The following is a 24,020-nucleotide window of genomic DNA, read 5'->3' on the forward strand; positions in this document are numbered from 1 at the left end:
CGAGCGCCTGTTCCGCCCCTAGCCTCACTAAGCTCTTGGGCAGCTCCCAGGGCACTGCCACTGGCTCCCGCTGCCCCCATGCTCCGAGCATAACTTCCAAACTCCAAAACTCGGGGCCGAATCTTTCAGCATCGGCCGCTCTAGGAGTGCACTCTATGGTTGGCCTTCCAGCAGCCGGCCCATCATAGAGAGCACTCCTAGAGCGGCCGATGCAGGAAGAGCCAGTTCGCAAACGAGCAGCTGCCCGGCAATCCCAAAACAATAAGCCGTCCTTGATAATAAGCCCAAGGCCATATTTCGTGGGGCAAAAGAAAATAAGAAGACCCTGTCGTATTTTTGGGGAAACACAGTAGCGTTTGTGTCATTTTAATTATATTGTGAGCTATTTATTCTTCATTTTTTTTTTACTGATTATGAAAAAAAAACTAGTTTTAGTATGGCATAAACATGCCTTCTATAACATCTTATTGACTTCATGAAGAGACACCTGAACAAGGAATTGAGCTTTTATTCTGTCCTCCCCCCCAAACTTTCCCATTTAATTTCATTTATAAGAAGGCAAAATGGTGAAAAGCAGTCTGTGTCATTCTCCCCCCCCCCCCCAAGGGTTGTATAAAAGTGGGTTTCGCTTTTAAATAGTTTCTGAATTGCTGGCCAGGGCATCATAAATGGAGTATGTCCTTGATTGTAAAGTAGTAGTCAATATCCTTGAAGATCCTCACATTATAAGAAACTGAGATTAAATGCTCAATTGAAAGGGATAGGAAAAAAAGGAGCAATCAGTTCTGATCAGAAGTCATGATTACTCCATTTTATATAACTTTCTAACTTATAGAATTATCAAGTATGTTCAAGGTGTCAAAGATGAACAGGCAAAGAGATACTATGAATATTTAGATTAACCAGCCAGCTAAAGGCATTCAATTTCCGTTTTAACAAGAACTGTCTAAAGCAATACTGGAATATATTTTCTAGTTTTTTTGTTAAATCAGATTGAGTGTGGCTCTGAATGATAGATATCAAGGTGATCAAAATACTGGAAGCAATTTGTGTATTTGTTTAATTGGTTTTTGACATAAAATGTAGCTTTTGATGAGAGAGAATGCAGCAGTGCACTTCATTAGTTCTGAAATTCTTTAATTATAGGATCATATTTCAACTTCTTGTATAATAACTTCTAATTTTTATTTTTCAGGGGCGGATATTTCTGAATAGTTTGATACTTGAAAAAGAAATTAAGATAACACATAAAACTCTGCATCGGGACGGTACCATTGTTGCCCATGCAGAATGTGGTTTACTGGATGTTGGTGAAGAAATGGCTAAGAAAGGCTTTGTTGAACTTCGCAGATCTCGCATAAAAAATAAATTCTTGGATGCAAAAACGGATTTCTTTTCGTATAAGAATGCCAAAACATCAACTCCAAGATGTGCAACTACTAGAATGACAGGAAGTTTTGGTGATACATTTCTGTGTGAAAGAAATGAGAATAATTCTATAGATCATATTTCGCTGATCCAGTAAGTTATAGTGGGAGATGGTTTTCTGTGATACAATTTGATTACTGTGAAAGGCAATGGTACATAATGATTTCTTAGGTTAAAGGTATGCTACCAGTGCCCATATATACAATATACTGCATCCAGTTTTCAATTTTTAATTTGCTACAATGGAAAAACTTATTCCTTACATATTTAATTAACATGAATGGGTAATTTATCTGAATTTTAAGTTTGATCCTCATTTCACTAAAGGTTGACTTATTTCTTGGTCCCTCCTACATTTTAGAGCATACTCTCCAGCAAAACACTGAAACATCAAGGGTGGCCCAGCCTTGGTTAATGTAGCCTGAATTTCTCTAGAAGGAAATAAGACTCATATGCAAAGCTAAACCTTAATTAGTTTCTGTCTATTGCTTGTTCACCTCTAGTCATCCTTTTCATTAATCTAGACTTAGCCAATGCTTGTAATTGTTCTTGCTTTTAGCCTCTTCTGTGCACTCTTTCTAGAGTGTCAATATCTTTTTTTATGTTGTTGCAGCCAAAACTAGATGGAATATTCCAAGTGGTCTTGTCAAGGCATTATAAAGTGATATTAAACACTTTACATAGTCTTGATTCTATCCCTCTGTTAATGCAGCCTAAAATTGCATTAGCCTTTTTTGACAGCTGCAGCACACTGCTGATTCATATTTAAGTGATTGTCTAATAGGACTCTTTCTCATAATTACTATTATTAGGCCCAAGTACCACCTATTTTATATCTGTGCATTTCTTACCATCAAAATTTCATTTTGTTAGATAGGGTCCAGTTTTCAAGTCTTAAAATCCTCATATCTTGAGCCTATCTTCTTGTGTATTGGCTAGTCCTGCAAATTTGATTAGTTCCCTTATATTTTCTAGTTTATAGAATCTTATTTATAGCAACATACTGGGCCTAAGACAGAGCCTTAGAATACTCCACTGTATATTTTTCTCCATGTAGATGCAGTTCCATTGATGATTACATGCTAAGTGTGGTGGGTGAGCCAGTTATGAATCCATCTGGTAGTGATGCTGTCTAACCCGCATTTTTCTATCTTATTTGGTAGTTGTGGTGTACTTTATCAAATCCTTACTGAAGTCCAAATGATTATATCCACGGAATTTTGCTACTCCACTAAGAAGATCTTATTGTCAAAGAATGCAATAAGATTTGTTTGGCATGATCTGTTTTTTAACAAACCCATGTTGGTTTCTGATTATGATTTTATTTGCTTCTAGGTATTTGTAGATTCATTGCTTGATTATCTTTTCCAAAATCTTCCCAGATATTCATGTTAAGCTAACAGATCTGTAGTTTCCTGGTTTTGTCAGGAATCATTTTGATCTTCCATAGGTGCACAATTTATCTCACAGTTGATGTCAGAATAGTTAAAGTTCTCTATTGCTATTATGTGCTTCCTATATATCTTAGTTAACTGATTAAGAAAAAGTTACATTTTCTCTTTGGTTGGGTAACCTGCAACATATACCTATAGCAATGTCATTCTTTTTATCTTTTATATTGATCCAAATGCATTCAAATGGTTTTCATCATTGTTCTGTATTTCTGTAGAAATAGTTATTTCTTGTATATAGCACAATTACACCTCCTCTTTTATTAGGTCTGTTCCTTTTAGATTTAAATCCCTCTACCTGTATACTCCATTCATAGGTTTCAGCCACCAATGTAATGGTAACAATATCATATCTACCCTCATGTACTTGGTTTTCTATCTCAAAGGTGCTTTTTCGAGAGGCAACGGGACTGTTGTTCTTGAGGAAAAATATGAAATTCCGCTTCAAAGGTATCTTGGATGAGCAAAATATCTTCTTTTTCCTCAAAGAAAACAGTACTGTTGCCTTAAAAAAAAACATCTATGAGACAACTATGACCTTGATGACTAAGAATATCCATACACTCTTGGATTTCTAGTTCACCCTGTTTATTCATACTTTGTGCATTGGTATACAAACATTCAAGTCCTTTTTGACTTTGATTTCTACAAAATCTGTTTTGTGTCTAAGCCCTCCTACATAGAGTTGTGGTGGCACAGTGGTTAGAATGCAAAACTAACATACTGCTCACTCCAGGAGTTAGATTCTGAGTGGCTAAAGATTGACTCAGCCTTCCACCCTTCCGAAGTTGATAAAATGAGGTCCCAGATTGTTGGGGGCAATATGCTGACTCTGTAAACCACTTAGAGATGGTGTTCTCATGTTTTATATTAATAACTTTAGTTGGCTGAAGTTTGTGCCTCTTATACAATAAAGAACTTGAAATTGTGCTCAGAAATTCATTATTTGATCATAAGTGGCAGTAGGTACCAGTGAAGGTTTTTGTTACTTAAAATTTGCCAGTGTGAAACCTGTGCTAGAAAAGTTGAGGTAATCTTTTCAGAGATCCCATTTTTCATTTTTACAACAGTAAACCAGAAATGTTGTCTAATATATAAAAAAGAGAAAGTTAGCCAATATAAAGCTGTAAACCTTTGCTTATAAAGCATAATGGCCAAAATCATGCATTGTTTAAAAACTACACCAAAACAGCATAATAGCTCAGCATGGAAAAAAGTGACTACTTTAAAATATTGCAGATGCTGCATTTGTTCCCCTGCTAACGCCAAAGTGTCTTTCAGCCCAAAGAACTTATTATTTTAGAATTGGAAGCACATGTTTGGATTCACAAGTATTTGTGCTATACAGTCACAATAAATACATATTCAAGAAGATTTGATTTGATTTGATTTGATTGCACTTCTATGCCGCCCTATTCCCAGAGGGACTCAGGGCGGCTCACAAACCAAAGTAAGGGGGGGGAATACAAATAGGAGGAAAGACAACGGACAAACAGATGGACGTCTTTAAGCATTGCACTGCTGCAACACAAGCTCCGTGTCTTTGTATGTATGTGCGATTTCATGAAAAATATACAAAAGAGCCAGAGCTTACAGCACTAGATGCTTTTTCGGGGCCCTGTAGACCCTTTGATTCTGACCCCATGTAAAGCAGCTAATATTGACTATGGGTTTGAACAAATAGTTTAAGCAAAAAGGAAGACAGTTATGTGTTTGTCTTGATTACAACTGGTCATAGTATCTAGGTGATCTTGAAAAAGTTAAGCAGAATCAGGTAATGGTAGTATTTGGCTGGTCAACTAACAGGTGATCCTAAGGTGGTAGGTCTTTTTACTTGAAAGGTTAAAAAAATCAAAATAACAAACCTTCCCATTGTCAATAAAACAATAAGGATGTGGCACATATTCTAGGAATTGAATTTGAAGCTTAATTACCATTCAAGTATTAATGTGTGATGTGAATTTTGGAACCCATTTGGAATAAGGCATATAATCTTTCTAGTTTAGCAGTGGAGTGGAAAATACTGGAAAAACATCATTACTTTCTTAGGAAGCAGAGCCATAAATGTTACTGTTTTACTCAGGTTTGTTACATCAATGATAAATTAATTAGCAGCTAGTAAAGATGTCCTTGGTAGGCTTTGGACACAGTCCTTTAAAACATACCACAAATTCTTTTGATGAATCTTCCTTGTATGTTCCAATAATAATAAAATGGTAATTTGTGATTTTAGAAGGATGTCGGATGTTACCCTGGAAAAACCAAGAGAAGATCAGAAGTTGATTGAGGAGATTGAGAAACTAAAAGAAGAAAATTGGACTTTCCAAAAAGAAAACACTATTCTTTTCCATCAGTGTGACAAACTGGAATCAACAGTAGAGCAATTGGCATCTGATCTGGAGGTAGGATAAATAGAATATTGCTACAACCGTAATTATGTAATTGTCAATCTTACAATAATGAAATGATATAGAAAATTCTTCCTTTGTTGAAAAAGTGAGGGTGGATGCTTAATTCTAGGTCAGCGTTTCTTAGACTTTGTCAATTTAAGAAATAGGGTCTTCAAGAAGTCCCATCCAATAAGAAACACTGATCTAGATGTTTTTTCTTTAACATGTTTAACTTTTGTCAGTAGATTCTGTGGGCCTGACCAAATGTAATGGATATAAAGGAAGGTGCCTGAGACAATAGTGGTCCAGCTAATATAAGCAATTCTTTACAGTCTTAATTTGTTAACCTGGTATCTTTTAGCTCAATAATAGTCTACAATCACTTGTAACCAAGCCCTTTTGGCTGTGATTGCTGAAAATTAGAGGCATTGTTCACTATTTGAGGCAGAAACCCACTAAAATATAAGCTATAATACAAGCTTATCATGGACTTAAAATCAAACTTTGAAATTCATCTTCTACGTTGAGAAAATGTTGGCTTGCCCAAATGCGTAACACGGCTTCATTCAATTTGCTTTAACATGCTTTGCCTTCCTTAGTAATAATAAATGTGATCCTTGACTGCTGAATCACATTTATTACTACTAAGGAAGGCAAAGCTCTGGTTATATTGGCTTTTCATCACCAGTTCCATTTAAAATATTTATTCTAGTACTGTTTTTCTTTGTGATTTTAAACTGCCTGAAACAAAAAATCTGTATACCTGTATGAAAGATATACTTAGTCCTGTTCAATTCTTCAGTGATAGCTTATAAGAAGCAGTATTGATGGGCTAATGCTTTCATTGGTATATGCAATGCAGAAAGAGAAGAAAGCTTCCAAGGAAAGCCATGATTGTATGGAAAATAAGCTGCTCACTTATGTAGGAACTACAATGAAAAAATTGGCTATCAGCTTTGAGAAATTGAAAAAAATGAGGTATGCATTTTTCTAGACTATCTGTAAAGGATAATTTTTAGTTGATGTAAGTAATAATAATCCTGGATATTTTTTCAAACATTGATTTACTCTTAGGATAACCTATGATTTATTTAACTATAGTTTATATGAAACAGACATAGCAACATAAGGTGGGGGTTATTGAGAGAAATAATTTGAGATATTGCAGTCAACAAAAAATAATTAAAAGTGAAAATTGCCAACATTTCATAAGTTTCAGAACTTCTACACTGCAAAAACGTATAGTCTACACAACTCAACCAGGGTAGAGCAATAGACCCAATTTACATAGACTTCTGTAAATCCTTTCATTCAGTGGTACATGACAAACTACTTCTAAAGCTATAATCTTATGGCATTTCCGGATCCCCTGAGATTGTCTACTGTTGACCTCACCTCATTCCTAAGAGGTCTATAACTGCCGTGCATAAGCGCACCAATGTGTCTACCGTCCCTGTCCTACTGTCCCCACTTATATCCATTTCCTGTATTAATAATCATGTTTATACTTATATCTGTTATCTTATATATGCTTGACAAAATAAATAAATACATAAAAATAAAGTTTTCTGCTATTTCAATTTCATGATTTTACTTTTTCCCAGCTGAAATCTCAAGCGATCTCATGGAAAATATTGACATCTTACGAGATTTAGTTGTTTTGCTTTTTTTTTTTTGTCCATTTGTTTCTAAAGCAGATTTATTTAATTTTGGAAAGCCAAGGGTGGCATCAGGAATCTTGTACTTGTTTCCAGAAGCATACAGGTGCATGCAGACACCCGTGAATCCATTTTTACTGCCACAGTTGTTGAATTCATATATAAGTAAAAGATTGCACTGTGTTTCAAGTTACATCGATCAGGGTGATACTAAAAATAGCTTACAGAAAATCCTTGACCTTTTAATTGAAATCCCAAAATGATGGCCGCTCATCCCTCTCCTGGTTATGTGATCATTGTCAACTCGTGAACAATCATGTTTTGGGCGCTTAGCCACTGGTCCACATTTATAGCCATTTGCACCATCCCGCAGTTATGTGACTGATTTACATTTTTTGTTAGGCAAACGGGTTTAATTCTAGTTTCTTGCAAAAAATATTCATTGTGGACAATGAGCTTGATTAACAACTTCGGCTTTTGCTTACTACAGCTGCATTCCCTTAATAACTGCAAAAAGGTTGTAAAATTGGGTTGGTTAAATGGATACCTTCAATTATGACCATAATGACATATGACAGAAATTTCAGGCTTCCATTACAGGACAACCTGTAGTGGCCCATTTAATTGAGTAGAATGCCAGCTTACTTTTCAGCAATGGTTTGAGACCTCAGTAGGAATTTGCAAAATTTGATAATTCAAGAACAGATTATCTCAAAGACCAGTGGACAGTTTAAACCTTGTTTTTTTTCAAAAAATAAATCCTCTGAATGGGAAGTTGTTTAAAGTGTCTTGGACACACAGCAGTTCCACAAAAGACTTTTCTGATTTTTCTTCAGAAAAACATGTTTTTTTTCTCACAGTCAAATAGCAGGGTTTACCTAACATACATAAAAATGTAATTGTATATAATATTTAAATCAATGTGTTAGATTATGTAAAGATTGATCATAGTACCATCCTCTATTACTTGCAACAAATGTAGAAAGTCAGTGTGCTACCATTTTGATTTCATTGTCTCCCCTCCCCTGATCCCCCTGGTTATTTGAAATTGAACAGCTGTGTAGAGAAAAGATAGTGTGTCAGGAGGCAGAGAAAGTGGAACAGGTTAGAAAGAGCAACAAAGTGAGAAAAACGAGTGGGAATAGAAGAGGCAAGTAGGGAGGAAATACAAAAAGGTATAAAAAGAATAAAGGTTAGCAGCTTCGCAGTTGGTGAGGAAAGAGGAAGGAGGCTGGGGTGAAGGAAAGAAATGAAGGGGAATATAGCAGCAGGCAACCTGATCGGGAGGTACAGGAAGGAAGAAATGAGGAACGAGAAAGGAACAAGAGTGTTCAAAGACTAAGCGTAGTCTGGGGCTAAACTTTATATTTTCCTGATAAATACTACTGATTTATCTTTTAAAGAATACAATTACCTAAGCCTATCGTTTTGTTATGTCTCTGATGATAGTATTCCTACATGAAAGGTTTCATCTGTTGTTCTTACGTATTCTTTTATTGTACATCAGATAGAATCAATTATACTTGGAATATTGGGATATATTTTATTGGGTAAAAATAGCTGTAAGAGACGCATAGAAATGGATCTTAATTATATAATGGATCTTAATTATATAGTATTATAAATGTTCATTTTTAAATATTCAGACAAAATCATGAGAGAGCTCATTTGGGAGAAGATCTTTTAGAAGCTGCAAATAAAGTTACCAACGAGCAACTTGTTGTTCCTTTGTCCATGGAAACGCTTGAAAAGATATGGGCAGATTATAATATTTCCCAGCAAGAAATACGCCTTTGCAAAGATGTGGTAGGTGACAAATCATACCATTTAAGCTCCTATGATATCTCTTAAATTTTGTTGAAGTAGCTGCTTAAGCTTGTTAGCAAATATCACCAAGGATTTAAAATGTGACTATATTTTGCTAATATATGATTTATCCATATTAATTAATGAATGAATTTGATTTTTATCATGCTTTATTACTTTATAAGTAACTCAAGATTTAACATCCTTAATATTCCTATTTTTCCACAATAACCCTGTGAGTTGAGTTGGGCTGAGAGAGTGTAATTGGCTCAAAGTCATCTAGCTGGCTTTCATGCCTAGGGCAGGACTACAATTCATAAGTCTCCTGGTTTCTGGTCCTTAACCATTAAACCAAATTGGCTCCATGTTAGAGCTGTCACAGATTATGGATTTTGTGAAGAGGAGAAAGGAACTTACAGGTCATTAGTAGCACATTTTTACAGCTTTTCTCTTCCCTCTACTGATCAGCAACAGGATAGTTAAATGGAGTACAATTTGAGAATTTGTTGGACTGTAATAACTCTGTGTGTGTGTGTGTGTGTGTGTGTGTGTGTGTCTGTGTGTGTGTCTGTGAGAGAAAGAGAGAGAGAATGAGAATGAATGTCTTAAAATTTTTACAGGTGTTAGTCCGGGGTCAGCAACCTTAAATACTGAAAGAATCCTTTGGACCCATTTTCCACAGAAAACAAAACACCAGGAGCCACAAAACCTAGGTGGGCGTGTCCAATTCAACATCACACATTCCCATCTAGTCACATGATCCCCCTTCACATTCTTATTCCTTCCATCCCCCCTCTGATTTTTCCTCCCTCCCTCCCTCCCTCCCTCTCACCCTCTCTCCCTGATTTCACCTCCTTCCTTTAATTCTGTATATTATTGTTTGTTATTGTTAGTATTTATTAAAGAATGCTGTGCAGCTTAGAAACTCTCAGCAAAAATAATAGCAGCTGTTGTTTGTGGCTAAAGCTATCCTAGGCTGTTATTTACACACACATTTTTATTCCACATTCTCTGAGTCCTTGGGAAAGGAATGACATCTTTTTCCCATCCCTGTCTTTAATAATCAGGACTTTGCAATGGCGCAAGATTTAAGCACACATTTTGCAGAGTGTCTCCTCCCCAACCTAGAAAAAAATATGATGTCAGGGTTCTGACAGATGCCCTAAATAAATCATGAGCCTTGAGCCAAGCTTCAAAGAAAATCCAGTTATTTATTAGGAGCTTCTTGTCAGCACTTCCCAAGTGAAGCCAACTCTGACTCTATTTCCCACCTCCTCCAAGGTATGTCATTAGTTACATTCTCCAAGGAAGCAATTTTCCGGGTTGTAGAAATCACTCTCCTCCAGCCACTGTAGGTAGCCCTGGAAGACAGCCTTGACAGAGCTATGGCTGTAATATACTTCTGATTTTGACTGATGTGCTGCCTCGCTGCAGCTGTAAGTTCGTGATCCTATCCCCCTTGCCTTTGGCAACTTGAAATCAGGTCAGGGATGCTTTGCAAGTTGACACGTGAACCAGGAAACCTAGGGTGGAGTCCCTTCTGGACTTGGGGGAGCGGAGAGAGAGAGAGAGAGAGAGAGAGTACCGGGGAGTACCAGTCTGAGAACTTGGTGCGGTATAGGCTGCTGCATTTTATGCCTGATGCCTCCAACCAAGGCCCTTCGCTTCCCCATGGAAAACGGTCTGAAGTGGGTGGGGAGACAAAGAGCCAGTCAATACAAAGGAGGGGGTTCTCTCTCTGCTCCCCCTCGTAGTCTTTTAGCTACTATTGTCCCACTATGTTTCCCCCTCTCCTTAAAAATTGAAGCTAGGGAAGAAAGCCAGAGGGGGAAATCTAAGGGGAAGAGGAGAAGAGACCCAGGCTGATACCTCTCTGAATAGCTTCCTACCCAGATTTCAACTGATTTCCTTTCCGATCCTCTGACAAACAGACCCCACGCCCATTTCTGGACTCTGGACTGCTGAGAAATTTCTCCCAATTATTGAGGGAAATTGGATTTTTATTCGGTCTTCCCCCAACCTACATCAAAAGGAAAGCCAGCCGGGCTTTTCCTCCTAGAAGCCCCCTATCTTTTCACCTACTGCCTCCCCCCCCCCCACTCAATCCTACTTCAGGACAGAGGAGCATGTGCTGGAAATGCGTGTTGATGCGATGTCGGCGTGCATCTTCTGATCCCCTAGCACACAACTCTTTGTGCTCATCCAGGCCCGACTTGCTAAGGGGAGAAACAACTCTGATGCCTCTGCTTCCCCCCGTCCCCCCAGCCCCAACCATCGTTGCCTGGGTTCCTCAAAGGCGCAGTGCATTTCAAAGGCAGCATCTTGCATCTTGAGGTGCCAAACAGTGTCTCGCTGCAAGAGCTGGACCAGGCATCTCCACCATCCAACTCACCAATGGGTGTGCTTCAGCTGGGCCAGCCACCCACCTCCTGCTGAACTTTTATATTTGGCACTTGGCCGGGTGAGGGGAGCGCTTCCTACGTCATTCCCTTCTTTCTCTTGGCTCTGTTGAAGAAGGACAGCTCTTTCATCTCTGCCGTGATAGGGAGTTGCAGCATAGGGATGAAAGAACCATATGCGGCTCCAGAGCCACAGATTGCCGACATCCGCACTAGAATAATCTTTCTAGATGTAGGTATTATAACTTTAAACTTCTAGATGTAGCTACTGGTAGTAGAAATTTAAATTCCTAAATGTAGCCACTAGGAATTTAAACTCAGTTTCTAGTAATTACATACAGGAAGATTGTTATATTGGGTAGACCCAATGGCAGGAAATTTTTCATTTGAATGAAAATTGAATTCAAGATTTCTGTGTCATTTTTATCATTCATATTATTGGTTTTGTTAATTTTATATGATTGTTATGCTTATTACATGTCCACTACTTACAAATTATTCTGTTAATTATTAAACTTGTCAAGAGCGAGTAAATTCATCTTCCCTGCAACTAAATGTGTGAGAGTGGATGTTCTATCTCTCTCTGTCTCTCCCTCCCCCGTACTCTCACAAGCTCAGCATCTGGATTGAAAAGCTACGTAAATTCCTACCATATAGAAACTACCATATATATAAACAAGGTAGATATAAACAAAGGTATATAAACAAATTAATGTGAATATTTTCTTCATTGGTTATATATTAGCAGATAAACAAAGAAGACATACTGCTCAAGAACTGTTTTTTGTGTTTGCTCTTCTGTGCGCTGCTTGAAGAGTCCAAGCATGGGTTAACACAGCCTATCTGCTCTAGGACTGAGTAGATTTTTCTTTGGTTATTCCTCCTTTGCCTCCTTGAGGTTAGTTTAAAAACTCAGTCCGCCCGTTAGGACTAGTTTTGGGGAGCCCTTAAGTCCTTTGACAGATAGATTGGACTCTCCAGGTAAATCATTTCAGAATTCGGATTTTTCTTTTAATTTTTCCTTAGTGTAGAGATAAGTAAACTGTTATGAGGATTCTTTCCTTTTTCGGATTGCTGAGGTGATTGTCAGGTTCTGACCTGCTGCTGGCCGCATGCAGTGGTCAGGGTCGCAGAGACCGCTTGTCAGGCGGGTGCTGGCGGGTGTGGGGACGGCAGAGCTGTTTCTGCATGTCTCCGGCCACTTGTCAGGGTTGGGAGCCTCAGAAGAACCTGGTTTCCACCGCGGTGTTTCTGAGAACTCGGCAACCACGATGGCCATTTTTGAAGTGACGCTTTTGCGTGCTTTCTAATGGCCACTAATTGAGGCGACAGCAGACATCGGAGGACTCTTTATAGGTAGTGCGAAGCCGCAGCAGCCATTTTTGGCATCCAAATTGAACTTTTGTCGCCAGAGCCATCGAGAATATTGACACCTCGCGCATCACCACCTCAGCACAGATCGCCACTGGGGAGTGCCTGGTTCTGTCCGGGGCACCGGCAGGGCCTCCCTCCCCCTCCAGAAGAATTTCTGTTTCAGGAAGGTGGCATTGGAGTGCGCTGGCAATCTAACCAGCCTTCAGCTATTAAGTGGATCTGCAGGCTTTTTGGAGCTGGCTGGCCAGCGTCTAATGCCCTTCATTGCTGCAGCTTCGCCCTCCAAGCTGACAATCAGCCACCCTAGTTTGATCTCCATCGACAGAATGGCAGATGAAGGTTTGGAGCCACGAGAGGAGCTGGCAGGGCCCTCTGCGAAGCGCAGCAGGCCAAATCCCCCATACCAAGGGAGGAAGGGGAAGAAGGGCACTGGAGGGAAATCATCCCATAGTTCCTCTGGGAGCAAGGGTTCCAGGAACCAGGGAGACAAGAGGCAGGAGGCCCCCAAAGGAGAGATCTGGTAGACTCCAGGCCCCAACTCTCTCTCACGTTTGTGAGGCTGCTTCGGCCTCTCCTCCACCAAGAACAGAGAGAGGGATTCTCCCTCTAATCAAGGGGACCACTCAACATCCCTAAGTGGTAAGAATTCTCAGTTTGGGTTCCCTGCAGCCTCCTTGGGATACCTGGATTCCCCCAGCTCTTCAATAAGGGAGGAGTTGGAGCCTTTTCAAGGTTGCTTTCATGAGGACTCCTCAGTTCCAGCTATAAGGGAACGAGGCCTGACTTCCTCCAGGTCCAGACCCGCAGAGGACAAAGGCCCTGCTCTCTCAGTGGAGATGAGGGAGGTCATATCCCAGACTATTTCCCAGGGTGTGGTTGAAGCAATGCACCAAAAGGAGGCCAGGGGTGGCAGGGGTCTTAAGACCGGCCACCACCAAGTTGAGAGCACCACCAACTCTCTGGGTACCTCAGTCACATCAGAGGTTTCGGTCTGGGAGGAGGAGGAGGAGGAGGAGGCTGCGGACGGGTTTGAATTATCGGAGGATGAGGATATACCTCCCAATAAACCTGGCTTCACAGGCTTGTTCAAACTGTCCTTGTTTAAGGCCATCTTACATAACGCCAGGGTTTCCACGAAGTTAAATCTAAGGATAAGGCTGTCCTATCTACTTCCCAGTACCCTAAGGAGGGACTATTTAAAAAGAATGCACCAGACCCGGAGCTCATTCCAGTCCCTGATCGGTTCATGGATGTCGTGCAGCACCAGTGGGCGCAGCCGATCCCAGTGGGGGAGACAAAACTTTGTATCCCTTAGAGTCTAAAATGGAGGATATATTGAAATTGCCAGTGGTGGATGCCCCGGTGGTCTCCTTGACCTCCAACTCGGCTGTTCCAGCAGACCTTTTAGAGGGTCTTAAGGCAGAGGACAAAAGGTCTGAAAAGGCCTGTCATAAGACGCACTAGGTGGCTGCCTGGGCTATTAAGGCATCTACATCCACCTCTTTCCTCACAAAGGCGTCCCTGCTCTGGTTGCGACATTTGAGATCAAACCCCCCTCGGAGGCATCTTGCTGGCATGATCTCAATAAGATCATTACAGCTGTGGAATATTCTGCAGATGCTTTCTTGAATGCAGTGAAATTCGCCTCTAGAGCGTTGGCTTCCAAAGTGACATCCCGCTGCCTGCTATGCCTACGACACTGGCAGGTGGACATGAAGGCCAAGTGGAAGCTGGCCTCAGCCCCATTAAAAGGGGAGCACCTCTTTGGGGATCCCTTAGAAAAGTTTTTGATAGAGATGAAGGATAAACGAAAAATCCTCCCCTCTACTTTTAAAAAGAGTGATAAGAAGGGCTCTGGTTCCTTCAGGAAGCAGACCTTTTGGGGCCAGGATAACGCCCAGGCGTCTACCTCCTTTTTCTATCAGAGGTCATACAATCATCTTAGTGATAGAGGCCAGGACAGGAACAACTTTGGCTCCCAGGAAAGGCAACAGAACCAGAGATCCTTTCGGAAGCCATTTTATGGTGGCTCCAACAATCAGTTCAGGCGCGGCAAGTGACCGCCAGAGTAACCCTCCCATCGGGGGTCACCTGCAACTTTATGCAGACCAATGGGAGGAGATTACCACGGACACGTGAATCCTGAACACCACCAGGAGGGGGCTGATGCTGGAGTTTCTAAAGTTCCCTCCCATGAATGTTTGTTGGTTGCCCCCTGTCCAAAAACCCCCTCAAAAGGTCCCTCATGCAAGTAGACATTGACCATCTTCTGCAAATAAACGCCATAGAGCCAGTTCCACCAGACCAGGAGAGGAAGGGATTTTATTCCATTCTCTTCCTGGTCCCCAAGAGCTCAGGCGGGTGGAGAGCTATCTTAGACTTGAAGCACTTGAACCAGCATCTGGCCTACAAACGCTTCAAGATGCAGTCTCACCAATCCATCCTGGACTGAAGGGACCTGCTCACGTCCATCGATCTGAAAAAAGCTTATCTGCATATGCCCATCCACGCATCGCACAGAAAGTTCCTGCCATTTCACTACGACGGGAGGCACTATCACTACAGGGCACTGCCTTTCGGCCTTTTATCCGCCCCCAAGACTTTTACCAAGCTTCTTGCAGCAGCGGTGGCTCACTTTCGCGCCCGTCCCATACTCCTGGAATGTTACCTAGGCGACATCATCATTCATTCAATGATTCGTCGCAAGGCTCTAAGAGAGGTGCAAATCACCATACGCACCCTACAGACCCATGGGTTTTTGTTGAATCAGAAGAAAAGCCACCTTGACCCGGTGACTCGCATTCAGCACTTTGACACCATAATAGACTCTCTTTCATGCCAGATGTTTCTGTCACCAGACTGGCTATGCAATCTCAGGAACAGACTCTGTCAGTGCCGCTGGGTCAGATTCTTGCCAATTGTTCAACTCTCGCAGCTTCTGGGCATCATGATATTTTGCCTAAATGTAGTTCCCTAGACTCGGCTGCATGCAAGGGAACTACAGTAGTTCTTATTGCCGATGCAGAGATCGAAGGCCACCAACACGCTCAGAAAGATTCGGTTCCCATTGAAGGTGATTTGCTCCCTGAGATGGTGGCAGTCAACAACAGTAGAGTTTTCTATTCAAGGAACCCGACAGCGTCGTGGTCACCTCGGATGCCAGTCTCTACGGCTGGGGGGGGGGCACATTGCCAAGGTCAACTGGCACAAGGCAGATGGTTGCAGACAGAGGCAGCTCGAAGCATCAATTGGCTGGAGCTGAGAGCAGCCAGGTTCGCCCTAAGATGTTTTTCAACCCAACTGATGGGTCGCCATGTTCTGTTACAGACAACATTGCAACGAATGCCCATGTAAATCAGCAGGGTGGCACCCACTCCAGGAGGCTCATGCCAGAGGTGGACGCCCTGGGCTGTTTGGCGGAACAACACCTAGCATCAATAAGAGCGGATCACATATCTGGCACCAGCAATGTCATGACAGACTGGCTGAGCCGACAGACGATCGACAATTTCAAATGGCGTCTAAATCCAACTCTGTTCTAGCAGATAGTGCAGCAGTTCAGACAGCCACAAGTCGATCTGTTTGCAACTGGAATCCACACTTAGCTCCTGAGATTCTTCTCATGCTACCACTCGCCCCAGGCAGAGGGGACGGATGCGCTGAGGTCCAGGTGGCCCCCAGGTCTCCTGTATGCCTTCCCAGCCCTGCCGCTCATCCCGCAAGTAATCACCAAACTGGCAGAGGAGGCAGAATGCTTACTGGTAGCTCTGCATTGGCCCAGGAGGTCTTGGTATATGGATCTGGTCGATCCATCCGCACAGAAGCCGTGAAGAATTCTTCAGGAGCAGATCTCCCTCAGCCAGGTGGCCATCAGTCATCCACAGCCCTAGTGGTTCCAACTAGCCATATGGCACTTGAGGGGGAGCTTCTAAGGAAACAAAACCTTACTGACAAGGTCATCCAGACCATTCAAGCATCTAGAAGTCCATCTACAACATGTGTCAACACCCTCAGGACAGAAGCTTCTTGAAGGGTACGACCAATATTCGACCTCAGGTGATACACAGGTAACTGTTCTGGAACTTAGCATATGTTCTGCGAGCCCTGACCACCGCACCATTTGAACCGATGAAAACTGCCAGTCTTCAGCACTTGACTCTTAAAACTGCCTTCTTTGTAGCAATTACTTCTGCCAGGAGAGTATCAGAGATTGTGGCGTTTTCTGCCAGGGAGGAACTGTGTATCGTCCATCATGATTGGGTCATCCTGCGTCTCGATCCCTCCTTCATACCAAAAGTGAATTCTCACTTTCACAGATCTCAGGAGGAGATCCTCCCGAACTTTTGCCCCAGGTCTAAGCATCCCAAGGAACGCTCCTGGCACAAGCAGGACCTTCGACGAGCGGTCCACATCTATATGAAAAGAACTAGGGACTTCAGGCATTCAGAGTTATTCTTTGTGTCGTTTCAATCTGGGTCGTAAGGTCTCATCCTCAACCATTGGGTGTTGGCTGCGGGCCTCAATCAAAATGGTTTATGAACATCAGGGGAGGACCGTGCCAGGTCATGTGATGGCACACTCCACAAGGAGTGCTGCCACTACAGCAGCCTGGGCGACTCAGATGTCCATCGTTGACATTTGCAGAGCTGCTACGTGGACGTCCCCCACAGCTTTCATCAGAAATTATAAAATTGACACCTTTGCCTCAGCTGAAGTCTCGTTTGGAATACGTGTTTTGCAGCAAGTTGTCTCAGCTCCGGACAATCTGGACATGACTTCGGCCCTCCCTGGGACAAAATAGCTTGGGTATGTCCCATGCTTGGCCTCTCCAAGCAGCGCACAGCAGAATGACCGTTGGCTTACCTGAACGGTCATTCTCTGGGTGCTGAAGGAGAGTCCAAACCACCCAGGGTTTTTTGCAGGGTCCAAAGTTTGGCATTACGATTAGGATACCTGAAGGGCGTCCTACAGCGGACAAGACTTCGTTTTTAAACTGACCTCAAGGAGGCAATAGCAATAGCAGTTAGACTTATATACCGCTTCATAGGGCTTTCAGCCCTCTTTAAGCGGTTTACAGAGTCAGCATATCGCCCCCACAGTCTGGGTCCTCATTTCACCCACCTCGGAAGGATGGAAGGCTGAGTCAACCTTGAGCCGGTGAGATTAGAACCGCTGAACTGCAGATAACAGTCAGCTGAAGTGGCCTGCAGTACTGCACCCTAACCACTGAGCCACCTCGGCTCTTCTAGTTTCAGGCAAAGGAGGCGTGACCAAAGAAAAATCTATTCAGTCCTAGAGCAGATAGGCTGTGTTAACCCATGCTTGGACTTTTTCGCAGTGCCCAGAGAACGACCATTCAGATAAGCCAACACTCAATTTCTCTAATTGCAAATATTGATAATTTGGCTGCTTTTGCTTTCATCTATACTGGCTTGTAAGCAGGTACATGATACAATGTTTGTTATTGCACAAGTATCTGAAAACTGATGTCTTGAATCAATGTCAGTGCTGTATTAGGTTGTTCAAAAACCTGGAGGTAGATGCACTGTAGAGGATTGTTGACACTTCTTGTACTTAAATTCATTTTCACATAGTATGATTGACTGCCTAAATTTGGGGTTGTCCTATAGCAATGATGGCTAACGTTTTTCGTCACTGAGTGCCAACCTGCATGCCAGAAATGGCATGCAAAACCATCCTGTGAGGAATGCACAGCCTCGCTGGCGTTTGTGTGTGCAAGAATGCCGAAATCTGGAAGAGCAGTGTTCCGTTGTGCATGTGTGACCCTGAGAAACAGCTGGCATGTGCAACGGAAACCTGGAAGTTTGGGTGCCGGTGCGCGTATGCGCAACGAAATGCTGCTCTTCTGGATTTGGAGCTTCTGCACGTGCAAAGGCCAGTTGACCGGCACATGTGTGTGCACATGAATGTGGAAGAGGAGCCAACGAGGCCGCAACTACCGCGACAAGAGCCGAGGTGGTGCAGTGGTTAAATGCAGCACTGCAGGCTACTTCAGCTGACTGCAGTTCTGCAGTTCGGCTGTTCAAATCTCACCAGCTCAGGGTTGACTCAGCCTTCCATCCTTCCGAGGTGGGTAAAATGAGGACCCGATTGTTGTTGGGGGCAATATGCTGACTCTGTAAACCGCTTAGAGAGGGCTGAAAGCCGTATGAAGCGGTACATAAGTCTAACTGCTATTGCTATTGCAATCTGTGTGCCATTTTCGGCATGTGTGACCTAGGTTCGCCACCATGATAGTATAGGGTGGTTCTTCACAGGAGGTCCTTGATTTAGAACCATTTGTGATTTAGTGATTGTTCAAAGTTATAACAGCACTGAATATAGTGATACTCCTCACACTTAAAACTGTCACAGCATTCCCTAAGTTACATAATCAAAATTTGGATTTTTGTTAAATGGCATTTATTTATGATGGTTGCATTGTCTCTGGATCATGAGATTGCAATTTGTGATCTTCTCAGATGAATTCTAATAAGCAAAGTCAGTAGGAAAAGCCACATTTGGTTAGCGATTGCATGATTCACAACTACAGTGGTTTATTTAACAATTGGGGTAGAAAAGGTCATAAGCTTGGGCACAACTCAGTTAACAACTCCTTTACTTAGCAGCAGAAATTTTGGTTCAGTTGTGGTTGTAAATTGAGGAATACCGGTATCTCTGCTGAAGATGACCTCAATTGTGCATTCTTTTCTGCACAGGATGAAATACAAAACTTGATTCTCCAGAGGAATGAATTGCAACATAAATTGTACAAAGCTGTAGAAGAATTCATTGTGGAAGTGGATGATCTGCCTTGTTCTGAACGCTTAGAAACATTGAAGGTTGGGTCCAAATTGGCATTATACTTATTTTATGTTAATGAGATGCTCTCTAGATCAGATTACAATTTTGTATTATCATAAACAATAACTTAAAACAGTCATGGGATCATTCTGATATTTCTTTTTGCAAACATTAATATTTAAATTAACTTCTGAAGTAACCTTAGAGCCTCCTGATGCTATCAACAAAATGTCCATTGTGTGCTACGTTTTAATGTGCTATGCAATCTGAGCAGATCATGCTATTCAAAATAGTAATTAGGAATGACATCGGTATAGGCATATGTATGTAGATAGAAAACATGCTGTTCCTGTTTGGGGTCTGCTATGTAATGCAAAAACAAGTAATAATAGACAAAGTAAATTAAAGGTGAGAAAAAGAGAAAGAAAAGTGTCTCTAAATGTACTGCTAGATAACATGTTCTAGTTTCATAAAAAACTAATATATCACGCTAATTAGTCATTTAAATTTACTTATCTGCTACAAAAAGCTTCTTATACTGAGATCCACAAAGATATTTTCAATTATAGACTAGCTTTATATTTATTCCATATTCTCAATATGGCTGTAATGTGTTCTTTTTAAGCTATACCCAATTTATTGTACACTGCCCTTAGTCTCTCTTTGAGGAAGATTGGCAGTGCAAAAAGGAGAAAAATATATAGATAAATAACAATTTGACTAACTCAAATTCCAAAGCATCAAAAGCATTGGACCCTACAAAGTTGAAGTTTTATATCTCACTGTAAGAGTTGGTTTTATTTTGGAAAAAGAATATCCAGATTAAAAAAGTAAAACATATAAACATGCATGTGTGAGTTGTTTCTATGTGAATTGTCTTATACCACCATTTGTTTCTATTACTATTTGTAGTATATAATGTTCTTGACACATTTCTGTGTACAATATTCTACTACTATTATTCTGTTATATAATACTTGTACTAATATTACTATTGCTACTATACTATTACTATTATTAGTATGATGGTGATATTATTCATTCAATCATATTTGACAGTGTATTCTGTATTTTGTCTATGCATCTTGGTCTGTCTTTAATCCTCCCCTGCCCCAGATTTCTTTTACTGTTATTTTTTTTCCTTTATTAATAGGCAGCAGGTAAAGCAGTAGTACTTTCCCCAATATTGTCCTAGCTTTGCTGTGCCTCTTCTTTTTCTTCCTTCTGCTTCTGTGAAGAAAATAGCATTTTTTATTTGGCTTTTTTCTGGCAACAGTGGCTGCTGTTTCAGAAGCATTCATATTTCCTTTGTTCTCCTTCCTCCTCCACCACCACCACCACCTCCACCTCCTCCTCCTCCTCCTCCACCTGTTTCAGAGTGAAGCATTTTATGAGCAATTCTGCATAAAGAACCCAGAGAGAGGGCTCAAAAAGGGGGAGAGAAAAGCAACGCTGAGATGCATATAATTTTCTCTATTCTTTTACAATGACATATCTAAAAATGATTTTTACAATCTTCAATAAAACATTTGCTTTATTGTACTATAAATGTTCAAACCATCCAAGTTTCAAGTCATGTCCTTTTAGCTCTAATTTTTTTCTACCAACATCCACTTTTTCATCCAACTAAATAGCAAGCTGCAAAATACAATTTCAAATAGGGTAATCCCAGGTCTCTTCTTTCTTTTACATCTTGTAAAACCTTCGATTCAATTATTAAATATCATATTAATACCCATATATCTACTTTAAATTTTATTCATCAATTGTTCAATCTTATAATCTCATTACTGTTAAGGTCTTCGTTAATCTTGAAACATAATAAACCATTTTTTTACTTTTCCTATTAATAATTTCCTTTAACGCAGGTGTGTCAAACTCTTTATAGATATATAATTTGTTTTATTTTTAATTTCAAAACAAACACAACACAAAGAATCCCCCTTCTTTACATACTGTAGAAAGTGTATCAGTTGGTTACAAAAGACTTTCGTGCATTTCTTCCACAATCATCAACCAATTCATATTAACTCAAGTATTTTAACTCAGATATATTTATACATATTACCATCATCATACCTCCATTTTCATTTGACTATAATTGTTTAAACGTCCTTTATCATAAAATATACCAAGATTTAAAACATAACCACATACTGGCATTTAATTTGCTATTTCTAATATCCTCCAATAACATTGAATCTTTATGTCCTATTCTGGTTAAACAGCCATAATATTTAGTAACAAAAATTTCTAATCCTTTCCAAATCACTGTTTACAATTTACATCCAATTTCCTTGTTATACACACACACACACACACACACACGTTATCATTATCCCTCCTTTATTTGACTATCCTTTATCATAACTCCCCCCCAATAAATCAAAACTTAACTAAATTTAACTTAGTTCTTTTTATTAACCTTTATCTTTAACCAAAAAATTCTAATCTTCCTTTCATAGGTACCATTCAATATTCATATCCAATTATTACTTATCATAGCAATACATATATATATATACATTATTATCATTATCAATTATTTATTTAACTAAATCTATTGTCACTAAATTTCACTAAGTTTAACTAGTTTTAAATTATACACTCTCATCTATCAACCTGTATCTTTCCAGTAGCAAAACAAAACAAAAAGTCTTCTGCCATTTGTGGTATCAGTCCTCTAATCATCTCCTTAATCAAATTTGTATGGACTCCTCTTTGCAACTCATTGCTTATTAAGTCTCATGTAATTTCGATGCCCTTCTTCTGTTTCCTTGATCAGCTTATCTTTAATTGTCAGTGGTGTTATCAATGATGTTGCTAATAAAACTTCTCTTTAAATCCATAAATTCTTTTGTTTTTTCTTCTTCTGTATCTTGTCATCTGGGATAGTGTTCCCCTCCATTTAATTACTCTTTCCATTTCCAGACACAAACCAATCTCCATAGATATCAGCGGATTTGATTTCTTTATGGTCATTTTTCTCTTTGGTTTTTAGGACTCTAACCTCCACTTTTTCCACTTGATAAACATCTCCAACTTCTTCATCATGTTTTACTGTTAGATGCTCTAGATTTTCCAACTTCTTCTCCGTCCTCTCAAATGTGTTTGATAATTTCTGAATTTCTAACAATATCTTTTGCAGATTTAAAGTTTCTTTCTGCTGTTGAAATTGTACCATTATCTCCAGCTGACAAACACCGCTGCTCTGGCTTGGAAGGTTTTTACAAGATTAAGCATAAATTCACAATAAGGTCTTATTTTCACTTTTCTCTGGTTAGAAATATACTTCAAAGGAATATCTGTATGCTTTTCTTCTTATCACTCTCTATAAACAAACAGTGAGACCTTGAAGTGCCAAGCTAGAATAAGCGGTGAGGAAAGTAAAAGTGTTTTGTTTCCAATACACAAATCTCCAGCCTCTGAGTAGCAGTGTTGTCTTTCCCTCAGTTGTTACAATTTTCTTTGTTTCCTTTTGTATCTTTTTTATATTCCGTTTTTAAAAAAGTCAAATTCTTGAATAAAATAGAGAAGAAAAAGGGAAAAACATGCAGTAATGAAGGAGAATTTTAATCCATAGGTTGCAAATAATAATAATAAAAAAGATAGAAGAAGAAAACTTAATCCATTCATTTTAAAAGGCTTGCATAAATTCCATCCATGAAAATAGCTTTTAAAAGGTAAGATAACACACTGTCTAAAACCATTCAAAGCTTAATTTCGCCGCTTATTTCTTCTATTCTCAAATTTAAATTAATTTTAAATTTTTGTAGCCAGACTCTTTTTAAAACACTAAAAATTTCTCACCAGCTGAAAACACTTTCTCTTTCTGTATCCTTCTTCGAGATCTAAATCATATTCTGTTCTTGAGAAGGCTCCATATCTTTCAGAAAAGTAGGTATACTCTCTTTTCATTTTTCTGTTTCCACACATCCACTAAGTTTACATTTGTCCATCAAAATAGATTTTGTTAATCTATTTTGAGTAAGAAATTTTCTAATGATCTAGCTAGATGTTAAGAAAAAAACCACTCCATTCCAATACCCAATTCTAACACCTATTTTAATTTCTCCCTGAGTTTATAAAAATTCACTTTGCCCCCATTTGGGACATGAATTATTAACACCATAGGTTAGCCCCATGTAAGTAAACCTTTGTCTCAATAAATCTACCATGTTCAGTAGTGAATAGGTGTTCTAGTTTTAGTTGAGGGTTGATATATAAGCTCCATTTGTTTTTTCTTATTCCTGCTGAGAGAAATTTTTCATCCAAATGTTTATAAATCAAATATTTAATATTTTTTATGAATCTGTTCGAGGCAAATATATTGTTTTAATTTTTTTAAGTCTTGAAAAAAATCAATAATCTGCTTCATTTATATTTTATGATATACATTTGTAATCATAATTAAAGTTTAGAAAAGTCAATATCTGTAGAACCTAATTCAGAATTATCTCTTTCAGATTCCTTCTATTTTAATCTTTTTTTGAGGATCTCAAAAACTCCACCTGATCATAATTTTGCAGTCTTTTCTTTCCCACAATTTATAATTATTTTATATATTTGTTCTGCATTTTGAGTTTTGCTTATTTTCTCAGTATGACATACTTCCCTCCTCCCCTTTTTGAACTGTGAGCCGCCCTGAGTCCCCCCAGGGAAAAGGGCGGCATACAAATAAAGGGAAAACTAAAAACTTCTTTCTATTTT

The 24,020-nt window shown here is 39.8% G+C and overlaps 1 protein-coding gene across 1 annotated transcript in view; it reads left to right on the plus strand.

The window, feature by feature from the left end:
• STK31 (serine/threonine kinase 31) overlaps window positions 1-24,020 on the plus strand; it is a 74,391-nt gene that overhangs the window by 5,600 nt on the left and 44,771 nt on the right. The window contains exons 6-10 of the mRNA XM_032235833.1: window positions 1,196-1,521; window positions 5,113-5,281; window positions 6,132-6,247; window positions 8,574-8,733; window positions 19,226-19,348. Coding sequence (XP_032091724.1) covers window positions 1,196-1,521; window positions 5,113-5,281; window positions 6,132-6,247; window positions 8,574-8,733; window positions 19,226-19,348 — 894 coding nt within the window. The remainder of the gene's footprint in view (window positions 1-1,195; window positions 1,522-5,112; window positions 5,282-6,131; window positions 6,248-8,573; window positions 8,734-19,225; window positions 19,349-24,020) is intronic.

This window comes from Thamnophis elegans, chromosome Z (genome assembly GCF_009769535.1).
Source record: "Thamnophis elegans isolate rThaEle1 chromosome Z, rThaEle1.pri, whole genome shotgun sequence".
Lineage (NCBI taxonomy): Eukaryota > Metazoa > Chordata > Lepidosauria > Squamata > Colubridae > Thamnophis > Thamnophis elegans.